Source organism: Myotis yumanensis, unplaced genomic scaffold, assembly GCF_028538775.1.
Source record: "Myotis yumanensis isolate MYYU_CA2020_CCGP unplaced genomic scaffold, mMyoYum1.0.hap1 SCAF_3, whole genome shotgun sequence".
Classification (NCBI taxonomy): Eukaryota; Metazoa; Chordata; class Mammalia; order Chiroptera; family Vespertilionidae; genus Myotis; species Myotis yumanensis.
In genome coordinates this window covers 103720222-103733682 of record NW_027223754.1, presented here as the reverse complement: position 1 = coordinate 103733682, position 13461 = coordinate 103720222, and the positions used below count along the sequence as shown (strand labels likewise).

Genomic DNA, 13461 nt, shown 5'->3' with positions numbered 1-13461 from the left:
TGGGCAGGGCAGGACGCCTGGCTTCCACCCAGCCCCAGTCACTCTGGGCAGGTGAGCAGCGCAGAGAGCCTCTGGACAGGGGAGGCAGGCCGGTGGAGGGCGGCCTGTACTCCCCACATGGCGGTGGTGACAGCTGTGAGCGCGCCAAGGGGAGCCTGCAGGCTGAGCTGAAGTAGCACTTGTAGGCCATCAGTGCCCAGGAGTGGCTGCGCAAGATCTGCCTCCTGGCCCAGAAGGTGCAGGATTGCAGGGACAGCCACCTTGGCAGGCCAGACTGACATCCTCCTGGCCGCACCACGAGGGTTTGTGGATCTGCAAAGCCAGAGGCCTCCGGTGTGCACATCCCCCCTGGCATGTGAACATCCCCCAGAACACTGTCACCCTCCCACGCCTGCAACAGTTGCAAACCAAGGCATGCACAAGTTCCCCCCGCCTCTCCACAGCACTTCCATCAACCCGGCATGCCTAACACCCCCACAGGATGTGCACACATCCCCTCTGATGCACTCACGTCCTTTGGAGAGTGTCTGGGTGTTCTGGGTGCTGAGAGTGGGCGCCTGTGAGAGGGCGGAGTGGTGATGCCCTGCTCCCACGGAGGCCAGTGCAGCTACGAGATCACCTCTGGGGGGTTAATGCAGGTGCTAAGCAGGAGCAGGTGCAGACAGACACACCTGGTGGGCACGGGCGGCCCTCGCTGAGGTGCCTTCAGTCAGTGTTCAAGATCAAGAACCCAGAGGCGGAGAGGAATTCTGTCCTCTCAGTGAAACAGTGGGATAGTCAGGGCGACTGTAGAGAAGGAATGTGCACTTTGGGTGCCAGCACCCATGAGCGAAGGCTGCCCTGACTGAGCCTCGCTTGCTTGGGGCCTAGTGCACTCCTGCCAGGCAGCGGCTGACAGGACATGCTTTTCTGAATTAATGAGAGAAAACGTTGATTCTCCTGCTGCCCATGAAGGTGGAAAGTGAAGTGGGGAGACAAGTGGGGAGTGAGCAAGGTTCCCTGTCTGGGGGTTTCAAATCTGCTGTTGGTTTCTTTCACCGCTGACTAGAGATATACAGGGTGTCTCCCCAAAATGTATACACACTTTGAATACCTACTAATTCCAATGGTTTTAAGCATAAGAAAGAAACAACAATAGAGCTGTTATCTGTTAAAAGTGTGGGCACAAACAGGTAGTTGGACATTCCCTGAGGGGTCTCAGATTGGAGAGGGTGAAGGCCAGACTGAGGGGCCCCTTCTCCCCCCTACTCCAGTGCACGAATTTTGTGCACTGGGCTACTAGTATATATATATATATATATATATATATATATATATATATATATATATATATATACTAGAGCCCTCTGAAGATGTCCTACTGACAGCTTGGGCCCGCTCCCCATGGTTCTCTGCTATCTGTGGGGCCTGCCTACTCCACACCATGGCAATGGGCAAGCAGGCCCTGCTGGGTGCTGTCTGCGGGTGCTGCCTGCAGGCCCTACTGGGTGCTGCCTGCTGGCCATGCTTGCCTGCTCCCAGGTCACACTTGGCTGCTCCCAGGTTGCCGCAGCAAAGGCCAAGCAGGCCCTGCTGGCCGCAGACACTCCAGAGGCGGCAGAGCAGTGAGGTTTGATCCTTTACCGGAGTGGGCGGATCCTGCCTCTCCCCTTGGTCCCTGTGACCCTTGGCTGGACCGACAGGCCCAAACACTCCAGCAGCGGGGCTGAGGGGACTGGGCACTGCGATCTTGTGGCTATGGGTGCCGCCACCTTTGTGATGAAGTGATGGTTAATTTGCATATTACTCTATTAGATAGGATATATATTTATAAGCCTAAGTGACTGAATGACTGAACAACTCGTCAACAGGTTGCTATGATGCACACTGACCACCAGGGGGCATGATCAATGCAGGAGCTGCCCCCTGGTTGTCAGTGCACTCCCATAGCCAACCTCCCATGGCCAGCCAACCTTCCATGGTCCCTCCCTCCTGGCCGGCCAGCCCTTATCAGACCCAATCTAGACTGGGCAAGACAGCCCCAATCAGCCCCGATCGTCAACCAGGCCAAGGGACCCCACCCATGCACAAATTTGTGCACTAGGCCTCTTGTAGAATATAAATGCCAGTTATTATCACTATTAAGTATGTACCATTGTACTCCTGATAAAATTAGAAGTGAAGCCCAGAATGTTGATCTCATACACTCTTATGGATGCTGGCATAGAGTGGGAAAAGAAGACCTGGGGAAGCAGGTGACAGCTGTCACTTTAAGGCAAATATTTTAATGCTACCACTGATACATAAATGGGGCATTCAGGATCAGAAAATTTGAATGAGATATGTAACATCATAATAACCTTGATTTATTGAAATTTTAACTATACTAGAAGAAGAAGAAATTGTCCTTTTCATCTAATAATATAAAGTCTATTTCCATTATTCTAGTGAGTTAAAGAACTTCCAAAATAGTAAAATTATAAGAAAATTTTAAGCAAGTACTTTGCATATAAAAATAAATACATTTAAACACCGGCATTACCATTTACTTTCCTCTAAAATTTAATTTTTCTTTTTCTTTAAAATATTGGCATTTAAAGATTTCACAACACACTCTGTGTGCAATTGTGAAAATAAGTTTATATCATGCTGTGTAGTTGGTCATATTAAACATTTAAAATACCAAAACTAATAAAATACTTGAGAAAAATTTTCAAAATTATGGAATTCCAACTTTTAGCTTAGTCTATAAAGTCACCTTAATAAAATAGTCAATCTGATAGGCCAGAAAGGAACAAATTATAAAATAACAGTTTTGCATATTAGTTCCTGAACATAGGCATTTGAGAAATCATGATGAATAATTTAGCCATCAAAAGGTAAAACTTAACTGCTTGATAACAGAAATCACTATTAGAGTTAGCATGTAAACAATGCATAATTTTCCAAATAAAAGCATTACATTAAATATAATCACATGTGGTAATGCAACATATGTTTAATCTATAGTTAAATCATTATTCACATCAAGTTAATTTACTCATAAAATATTTGATCTAAAGAGATCAGTTAAGATGAATATGCATGTTCAAGTACCTAGAATGCTCCATTCATATTAATTTAATATGGTAAATGTTTGTAAATAAACATGTGACTTCTATATAAATGACATAGAGTAATAAAATGGTTCAGATCATGAGTATGAAATCAAGAACTATAAAAAATTATATTCAAAATATAATACATATTTCTGCAAATTTATGACATCAAGGTAATATTAAATCAATAGCTATCAACAACTTTTTTCTTATTACTCTCTCTTAAGATGATCTTTTATTTAAAATAATTTCCTCATTTTCAATTATATATTTTTTAAACATATCTTTTTTTTAATATATTTTATTGATTTTTTAAAGAGAAGAAGGGAGAGGGATATAGAGTTAGAAACATCGATGATAGAGAAACATCGATCAGCTGTCTCCTGCACGCCCCCTAGTGGGGATGTGCCCGCAACCAAGGTACATGCCCTTGACCGGAATCGAACCTGGGACCCTTGAGTCTGCAGGCCGACGCTCTACCACTAAGCCAAACCGGCTCGGCTCCAATTATATTTTTGCTATCACTTTCAAATAATAATACTTTTTATAATGAATATATTACTGCCTTGTGGTTTATTGTTTCATGACCTAGAGGTAATAGAATTTTTTAGAATAGCATGTTCATAATAAATTCTCTCTGTTTAATCCTTTTTAAAATCCTTCCTTTGAACATTGGATTGTCTGAGCTAATCTTGATCATTAATATATTGAGTACATATTCTTTCCTCTTCAATGAGCTTACTTATAAAAATAAAATTATGCTCAGTATAAAATTTTATTGACATTGGTATCATTAATTCACTTTAACACTGATGTTAATACTTACTAATATTAAAAATAGATTGCATGCCAAAGAAAAAGCTATGACCCAGATAGTGATATTCATAATCTCATCAGCATCTCCATGATTAGCAAAATTGACAGTGAATAATATATTTGAGTATCCCTGGTGAATCTCAAAGATACAGCCTTTGATTTTCAAGGTTTTCTGCTGAAAATTATATGTATACTAGAGGCCCAGTGCAAAAAATTTGTGCACTCAGGGGTAGGGGATCCCTCAGCCCAGCCTGTGCCCTCTCGCAGTCTGAGACCCCTCAGAGGATGACCACCTGCTGGATTAGGCTTGCTCCCTGGGGAATTTGGTCTAATCTGTCGATCAGACATCCCTCTGGCAGCCCAGCAGCCCTCGGGGGATGTCCACTTGCCAGCGGGGAGCAGACCTAAGCTGCAGTCGGACATCCTTAGCGCTGCTGAGGAGGCAGGAGAGGCTCCCACCACCACCGCTGTACTGGCAGCCATCAGCCTGGCTTGTGGCTGAGCAAAGCTCCCCCATGTGGGACCACAGTGACCACCAGAGGGCAGCTCCTGCATTGAGCATCTACCCCCTGGTGGTCAGTGTGTGTCATAGTGACCATTCATTCCCAGTCTTTCTGCTGTTAGGGTCAGTTTGCATATTAACCTTTTACTATATAGGATAGAGGCCTGGTGCACGGGTGGGGGCTGGCTGGTTTACCCTGAAGGGTGTCCCGGATCAGGGTAGGGGTCCCGCTTGGGTGCCTGGCCAGCCTGGGTGAGGGGCTGATGGCTGTTTGCAGCTGGTCACACCCCCTTCAGGGTGGGGGTCTCCACTGGGGTGCCTGGCCAGTCTAGGTGAGGGGCTGAGGGCCGTTTTCAGGCTGGCCTGTGACTGAAGCTCCCAACCTCCCATTTTTTTCTTTTTTTTTTTTTATTCTGGGATTTATTTACCTTCTATAATTGAAACTCTGTTGCCTTCACTGGTGCTCCCAGCTCTGAGGCCGCGGCTGGCTGAAAGCAGGTATCTGGGGTTTGTTTGGCTTCTATAATTGAAACTTTGTTGCCATCCTGCTCACTCCAGCTCTGAGTCCGCAGCTGGCTGAAAGCAGGTATCTGGAGTTTGTTTAGCTTTTGTAATTGAAACTTTGGTGCTTTTGGAGCTGTTGCTTTTGGAGCTTAGAGCAGGCTGCGGCAGGCGGGGAACCTTGGCTTCCTCAATCACTGGAGCAAGCAAACCACCTGCTGGCTTCAGCTGTATGGCTGCTGGCCGCCATCTTTGTTGGCAGTTAATTTGCATATCTCGCTGATTAGCCAATGGGAAGCGTGTCGGAGGTATGGTTAATTACCCTTTTTGTCTTTTATTAGATAGGATAATATTCCATTGTTAGAATTGCCACATGTCAAAGTAACTTTTTAAAATAACTTGCAAATATTGAGTTCTTTTTATTCCTCTTAGATTAGGACTTTGCAACTAGTGTTTGCAGCTAATTGAATACTTAGTAAATCAATTTCCATTGTTTATGGGGGAAAATTCACTATCATTATTTAATAATAATGGCATCATTATTGTTATTAACATAATTGTGAGATAAGCCTTGATGCATAATATTTAAAAAGTGTACTAACACTAATCGTTGCGGGTTTTTTGTTTGTTTGTTTGTTTGTTTTTGTTTGCAATTTCAGAGACAAAAAGAAATAGCATGGCATGAAACATGGCTCAGTTCTACTACAAAAGAAATGTTAATGCCCCTTACAGAGACCGCATCCCTCTAAGGATAGTTCGAGCAGAATCAGAACTCTCACCATCAGAAAAAGCCTACTTAAATGCTGTGGAAAAGGGAGATTATGCAAGTGTCAAGAGAGCCCTAGAGGAAGCTGAAATTTATTTTAAAATAAATATTAATTGCATTGATCCTCTTGGAAGAACTGCTCTCCTAATTGCAATTGAAAATGAGAACTTGGAGCTCATTGAACTACTCTTAAGCTTTAATGTCTATGTTGGCGATGCTCTATTACATGCAATCAGGAAAGAAGTTGTTGGAGCTGTTGAGCTGTTATTGAACCACAAAAAGCCAAGTGGAGAAAAGCAGGTATGTGGAAAAATATTGTTTTTAAATTATTTTACTTGCAGAAGGTTTCTATGGGTGTTCACATGCCCTCAAATACTAATAGAAGCATTAATATCAGAATTATTATGTTAGAAAACTGTTAAGCACACAGTTCATATCCTCCAACAGTTACTGACACCACTAGTTGTACCACATACCCTGGCAAATCTGACATCTAGTGAGAACCAAAGCAAAACAAAGTAACGTATGTTGGCTTTCTTTACATTGGAAACATTTCTATGTTGTGTTCAACACAGAATGTTGTTTGGGACTTATTGTGTATATGTGGGTATTTTTCCTCTTGCCTTTCATTTTCTGACATTCTATAGTACCAGGCTAAATTTTTTTGGTATTTTTCTGTTTAAGCTGCTTGCCCATTTTGAGATTCTGTATCTCACTGCAAAAGTGAATTGTGTCATCAAATTTTGATATTGTTCTTTAGCAGATTCCAGTGGATCCTCTTAAATTGAGACTCAATTTTTTTTAAGTTTACTAGAGCCCTAGCCGGTTTGCACAGTGGTTAGAGCATTGACCTAGGGACCAAATCCCAGGTTCAATTCCAGTCAAGGGCATGTACCAGTGTTGCAGGCTCCTCCTATGTCCAAGCTCTGGTCAGGGCACTTGCAGGAGGCAACCAACCGATGTGTTTCTCTCATAGCGATGTTTCTCTCTGTCTTTCCCTCTCTACTCTCTCTAAAATCAGTGGAAAAATATCCTCAGATGAGGATTAAAACAATGTTTACTAGAAAATAACTGACTAAAAATTTAATATCAAATTTATTAGTGGCAAAATTATAAGCTGCATCTTAATATCATCAGTAGAAAATTAAAATGGCACACAATGTGGTTTTATTTTCCCTCATTGTCTCCCTGTTTTTACTACTAAGGAAGTAGAGAAATCATAGACAGAAACGAATAAGAAATCTGTTTCTGTCTGTCTAGAGTAGACCCTTCCCTTTGTTACTGCCTTGTATATAAATTACCTATTTTATCCTTTTCCTTTCACACTGAACTCTTCAACTCCCTGAATCAAGTCTATCTTACTAATTAAAAAGACATTGAACCTACTATAGTAGCTCAAATATGTCTTTTAAAGTAAAATCTTATTAAATGTCTGTTATGACATCTCTAGCAAATTTTTCCCTCTTTGATACAATGCACAAATCTCTATTTCTGCAAATGATAAACTGTTAGGAGATGTTATATATTTTTAAAGCAGCGATTTTCAACCAGAGTGTATCACAAGAATTTTTACAACACACAATACTTGACTTTTTAGTCATGTGCAATGACCTCTTTTCCCTTAGATTATCAAATTAAAAAAAAAAAAATGACAACAGCCAACACAACAGTAGCCTTCTGGTATGAATACCCTTCTTTGAATCATAAATATATAGATCATATAATAGAGTTGTATTTTATTGGTCTTGTCACATAGTAAGGCTGCATCTTGATACCAGAAATCCTTATTTACAAGCATAGTCACCTGATTTTTAAAAACGTCACTTTGGAGCAAAAAGTCGTTTGCTCAGTGGCCAGTGTTCTCAGTGGTTTAGCATCATAGACCCATGCACCAAGAGGTCCCTGGTTCAATTCCTAGTCAGGGCACATGCCAGGCTTTCTGCTGGATACCCACTAGGGGGCGTGCAGGAGGCAGCCTATGGATGTTAATGTTTCTCTCTGGATGTTTCTATCTCTCCCTCTCCCTTCCTCTCTCTCTCTAAAAGTCAATAAATTCTTAACCGGTTTGGCTCAGTGAATATAGCATCGGCCTGTGGACTGAAGGGTTCCAGGTTCGATTCTGAACAAGGGTATGTACCTCGGTGGCTCAATCCCCGGGTGAGTGCAGAAGGCAACCACTCAATGTATCTCTCTCACATCAATGTTTCTCTTTATCTGTGTCTTCCCTCCCTTCTCCATTCTCTCTAAAAATCAACAGAAAAATATCCTTGGGTGAGGAATAAGAAAGCAAAATAAAAATCAATAAAACATTTTTTTAAAGATAGCTAATTACAATTATTATTTATTATAAATCAAACAAAATCATATATATCTTTATCAGATAGGCAAAATATATATTTTTTTTGGTTTGTCACAGAATTTTAGTAATTAGTTTATGTATGCCATAAAATGAAAAAGTTTGAAAATCAATGTTTTAAAGCAAGCTTTGCTATAACTACTGTTGTCTTTGTTTTACTAGAGGACTTTCATCAGACTCCTTGCCATTATTAGAAAACATTTGTGGCTGGGTGTCTCCTGAAAAACTCACTGCATTCTCAGAAATCTGTGTTCTCTGGTCCAGTCTTATTTTCACCTCCACTCACCCTGTTTCCTTACCTGAACCCAAACTTTGATAAAATAACATTCCACAATAACAATACTTGTTTTGTTGCTTTGCTGGCTTTTTGTTGTTTGTTTCATATTCAGATGTTTGTGCATTACCTTTCTATCATATTGCTAAAATTTACTGATAGAAAATTTCCCTTGATAATGAATTGTTGACACTTTAAAAATATATGGAAAACTATGGTGAAATTATACTGAATTCAGAAAATCCCATTAAATTACATCTGTCATTTAAATCTACATTTATTATAGGAACTTATTTACTTGTAGTTTTTTAATGTTTTTGTTGATTTCAGTGAGACAGGAAGGGAGAGGGATAGAGAGATAGAAGCATCAATGAGAGAGAGATGATGAGAGAGAAACATCAATTGACTGCCTCCTGCACACCCCCTACTGGGGATTGAGCCCACAACCTGTGTGAGTGCCCTGACTGGGAGTCAAACCATCAAACCTGGGATCTCTTGGTTCTTGTGTCAATGCTCAACCACTGAGCAACACCAGTGGGGTTACTTATAGTTTTGATTTTACTAAATGTCTGCCATAGCAAATACTTAGTGTATAGTTATAGATGACCTCTTGTTCGGTTTTATTTAAAGGATTTCTTTCTCTTTGTAGTAAATATATAACTAAATTATTAGTTAATGTTATCTTTGAAATGAAAGATTACTTAAAAATAATGCAGTATGTATTGATCCTATTTAAATGAAACATACTATCTCACAAGGCAATACCGTTTCCTTTATTAGTGCATTTTAAAAATCGTGGTTGTTGCTATTTTTATCAACTAATTGCATATATTTCAAATCTTTATATCTTGATATAGTGTTTCTTATAAAACAAATTGATATTCTAAATGGCCAGATGAAATAAAAGCATGTAGGTTTAATAATTCACATGTAAAGCCTACACCTCTACTTAAAAGTAGTAGAATTGAAGTTTAATATTAGTGGTGTTTTCTGCATGCTTCTTTTCCTTTGATCCTATTTCCTTCATATTTTACCAGCAGCATATTTTAATGTGACATGTGTCATTTTTTTTCTGTTATTCCTGCTTAACTTATCCTTATGTAGCTTTTATTTTCACAGATGACACTGTAACTTTTTGCCAGCATGGAGAAATATTAAACCAAAAATTGTACAGCAGCATGGTGTAATGTAAAACATACAGACTTGGGTGTCAGACAAGTGGACCTGGGTTCAAAGAGCAGGCCTTTCACTTACTTTCTGAGGGAACATATGTATAATATGTGAATAATCAATGGAGAGGGTTAATGTACGTAGCAAATGCTTACTAAATAGTGCCTATTAAATTATTTTCCTCATTATCATTTCTAGAGTATATATAACCCAAAGGAAATTATGCATAAACACACTAGTGACCTGATTTACTAGGGAGCAATTATTTATCCTATCTAATAAAGAGGGAATATGCTAATTGACACTCACACCATTGCAAAGATGGTGGAGCCCACAGCCAATAAGGAGGGAATATGCTAATTGACTGCCCAGCCCTCAAAGATGGCGGCGCCCACAGCCACATGATGGTGGTGCCCAATCCCCTCAGCCCCACTGTGGCAGCAGGCGTGCGGCAAGGCCTCTGGAGTCCCCTAGTTCCCTCAGTCCCCCAGCCTCCCAGGGCTGGCCCGAGGCACAGGCAAGCCTTGGATGGCAGCTGCCCAGCCACCCAGGGCTGCCCAAGGCTCAGGTAACCAGGGCTGGCCATGGCTTGTGCTGCTGGCAGTGGCAGCAGCAGAGGGGTGATGGGGGAATCACCTTCCCCCGATTGCCAGGTGGCCTCCCACCCCTGAAGGCTCCCGGACTGTGAGAGGGAGCAGGCTGAGCTGAGGGACCAGTGCATGAATTTTCATGCACGAGGCCTCTAATATATATATACTAGAGGCCCGGTGCACAAAAATTTGTGCACTGGCGGGGGGGGGGGGGGCGTATTCCTCAGCTCCACTTGTGCCCTCTCACAGTCTGGGACCCCTCGGGAGATAATGACCTGCTGGCTTAGGCCTACTCCCAGGTGGCAGAGGGCAGGCCCAATCCCTAGGTGCCTGCCCCGCAGCCCCTGGTCATGCACAGAGCAGGGCGGATCAGGGGGTTGGGGAGCTCCCCCTGTCACGCACAGAGCAAGGTGGATCAGGAGGTTGCGATGCCACCCTCAGTCACAATCAGGGTAGGGCCGATTTGGGGGTTGGGGCGCAGCCCCCTGTCACACTCAAGGCAAGGTCGATGGGGAGGTTGTGGCGCCACCCCATCACACACAGAGCAGGGCCCATGGGGGACTGAGGCGCCGCACCCTGTCACACACAGAGCAGGGCCGATGAGGGGGTTGGGGCGCCTTCCCCTGTCATGAACAGAGCAGGGTGGATAGGGAGGTTGTAGCCCCACCCCCAGTCACACACAGAGCCTCAGGGCAATCAGGGGGGTTGGGCGCTGCCCCCTGTCATGCTGCTCCAGAGGACAGGAGGCCTCACGGCTCCGCTGATCCCAGTGCTGGGAGGCCTCGTGGCTCCACTTGACACTGGGGCAGTGAGGCCTCGCTGCTCCACTGATCCTGGTGCTGGGAGGCTCTGCTAATCCCAGGCTGGGAGGCCTCGCGGCTCCCCTGATCCCGGTGCTGGGAGGCATATTACCCTTTTACTATATAGGATAGAGGCCTGGTGCATGGGTGGGGGCCAGCTGGTTTGCCCTGAAGGGTGTCCTGGATCAGGGTGGGGGTCCCACTAGGGTGCCTGGCCAGGCTGGATGAGGGGATGATGGCTATCTCCTGCTGGTCACACCCCCTTCAGGGTGGGGGTCCCCACTGGGGTGCCTGGCCAGCCTGGATGAGAGGATGATGGCTGTTTGCAGCTGGTCACACCCGCTTCAGGGTGGGGGTCCCCACTGGGGTGCCTGGCCAGTCTGGGTGAGGGGCTGAGGGCCGTTTTCAGGCTGGCGGGTGACTGAAGCTCACAACCTCTCCTTTTTTCCTTTTTTTTTAAATTCTGGGATTTATTTACCTTCTATGGCTGTCACTGGAGCTGAGAGTTGGCTTTAGCTCTGAGGGTTTGTTTCAGTGAGTCCTGAGGCAGTGCTTTAGTAGCCAGTGCCTGTTTGCCACAGAGTATAAATTCTGCTCAATGTAACTTTTTTTTTGCTTAAGCATTTGCATGACTATTAGTACTTTGAAGTTGATCTTTAAAATGCACAAGTTATAAATACGTAAGAAAGAGCATCTTATGGAACTTTGCCTGACAAGGACCCCTGAAATTTCCCCTAAGGATGTATGTAGATTTCAGTTCCGCCTTTCCCATCAGTGGATCCAAACATCTGGAAGAAAGTGACTAATACTGTTTGCATCTTGTATGTATTTATTACTTGATGTAATAAAGCTTATTTTCATTAACAAAAAAACAAACAAACAAAAACAAATTGAAAGATCATGCTGATGCTTAAGTGCACACAGTTCCCCATAGAATGGCTACATACTGTCCACTTCTATGAAGACATAGTTCTGGTAACTAATATCTATCTTTGCTGCCAACAGATTATAATAAATTGTGATCAGTTGAAAAAAAAAACCAAGTGGGGTGATGTCGGAATTACCCAAGTGTGCACCCAACCCCTTCACCTGCCCAGAAGCCTAGGGTCCCTTTACAGCTGGGCTGAGCCCAGTGCTGCCCAGTGTCCTGGACACCAGGCCTGACAGCCTCTCTGGCTTGACCCAAGCATCTAAAGTTCGCATTAGTTGCCAACTTAAGAAATTGGAGCATTCACATAAAATCAGGATTCCCCACTTCTCTTTCCAAGGTGGTTGATTGGGCTACCAACCAAGGGTGGTTGGTGTCACTTCAACCCTAAGAGGAATCCCCAGCTTGGGGGTGTGGTGAGGAGGAAGCTATCCGTACAGACAGTTCAGTTGTGTAAACTGCTGACTGTGGCACAGCCCAACAGTGTGGCCGCTCAACTTTGAGGCAGCACAGCCATGAAACAGTGTGGCTGTTAAACAAGGCCCCTCTCCAGCTTTCAGGGGGCTTCACCTAGTCCAACCCACTGCACCCCACTCTGCCCTGAGCTGCCCAGTGCACCACACTCTGCCCCAGTGAGACAGCTTCAATGTTTCAGCTCCAGCAGACAGAACACGTCCCAGCGGAAAGGGAAAGTGTAGCCCTGGCCAGTGTTGCTCAGTGGATAGAGCCTCCGCCTGAGGACTGAAGGGCCTGGAGTTCAATTCCTGGTCAGGGCACATGCCTGGGTTGTGGGCTTGATCCCCAGTGTGGGGCGTGCAGGAGGCAGCCAACCAATGATTCTCTCTCATCATTGAGGTTTCTATTTCCCTCCCTCTCTGAAATTAATCTATACTAATAAAAGGGTAATATGATAACAACTTCTGGACGACTTTTCAGATGCCCTTTCGGACAAAGCCATGGTGGCGGGGCCGAGCCAGAGGCGGTTAGGGGCAATCAGGCCAGCAGGGAAGAGCAGTTCGGACAATCAGGTTGGCAGGGGAGAGCAATTAGGGGGATCAGGACAGCATAGTAGAGCAATTAGGAAGAACAGGCTGGCAGGCAGGTGAGCAGTTAGGAGCCAGAGGTCCCAGATTGTGAGAGGGTGCAGGCTGGGCTGAGGGCTCCCACGCCATGCACGAATTTCATACACCAGGCCACTAGTTTTTAATGAAACAATGGTATTTGCAATGTAGCATATCTTGTCATCTGGAAAATGTACCATAGAGGAATAGATGAAAATAGAAAACATGAGGCTAGACCTCCTATGTCTGCTGCCATCTTTAATCATTGGTTGGATGTTAGGAATTCAGAAGATAAAACACACACACACACACACACACACACACACACACACACACAAACACTGAAGAATTAAAATACTTTTATTACAGAGGAAAATTGGTTTTAAAACAAATAATTAACTATTTTTAATGTATTTCTTAATTATTTAGGAAATCATCATCTGGGAAAGAAAAGCAAAGATTGTCAGTCAGAAACTAAGTTGGAAGCAAGAAGGGCTGTAACCAAATAGCGAGTTTCCATAGCCACTTATTTAAGATTCCTAAAATGTTGTAATTCAGATTAAAGAAAGAACAATGTATCATTATATAGGAAAGTTATTTTTCTGTAATTCTCTCTTGAT

At 43.5% G+C, this 13461-nt stretch overlaps 1 protein-coding gene across 2 annotated transcripts in view; it reads left to right on the top strand.

The window, feature by feature from the left end:
* Positions 1-13461, top strand: part of TRPC4 (transient receptor potential cation channel subfamily C member 4) — a 362390-nt gene that overhangs the window by 109850 nt on the left and 239079 nt on the right. For both annotated transcript variants that reach the window (XM_070409233.1, XM_070409232.1), the window contains one exon: positions 5556-5962. In XM_070409233.1, the coding sequence (XP_070265334.1) occupies positions 5585-5962 (378 nt within the window). In that variant the 5' untranslated portion in view covers positions 5556-5584. The remainder of the gene's footprint in view (positions 1-5555; positions 5963-13461) is intronic.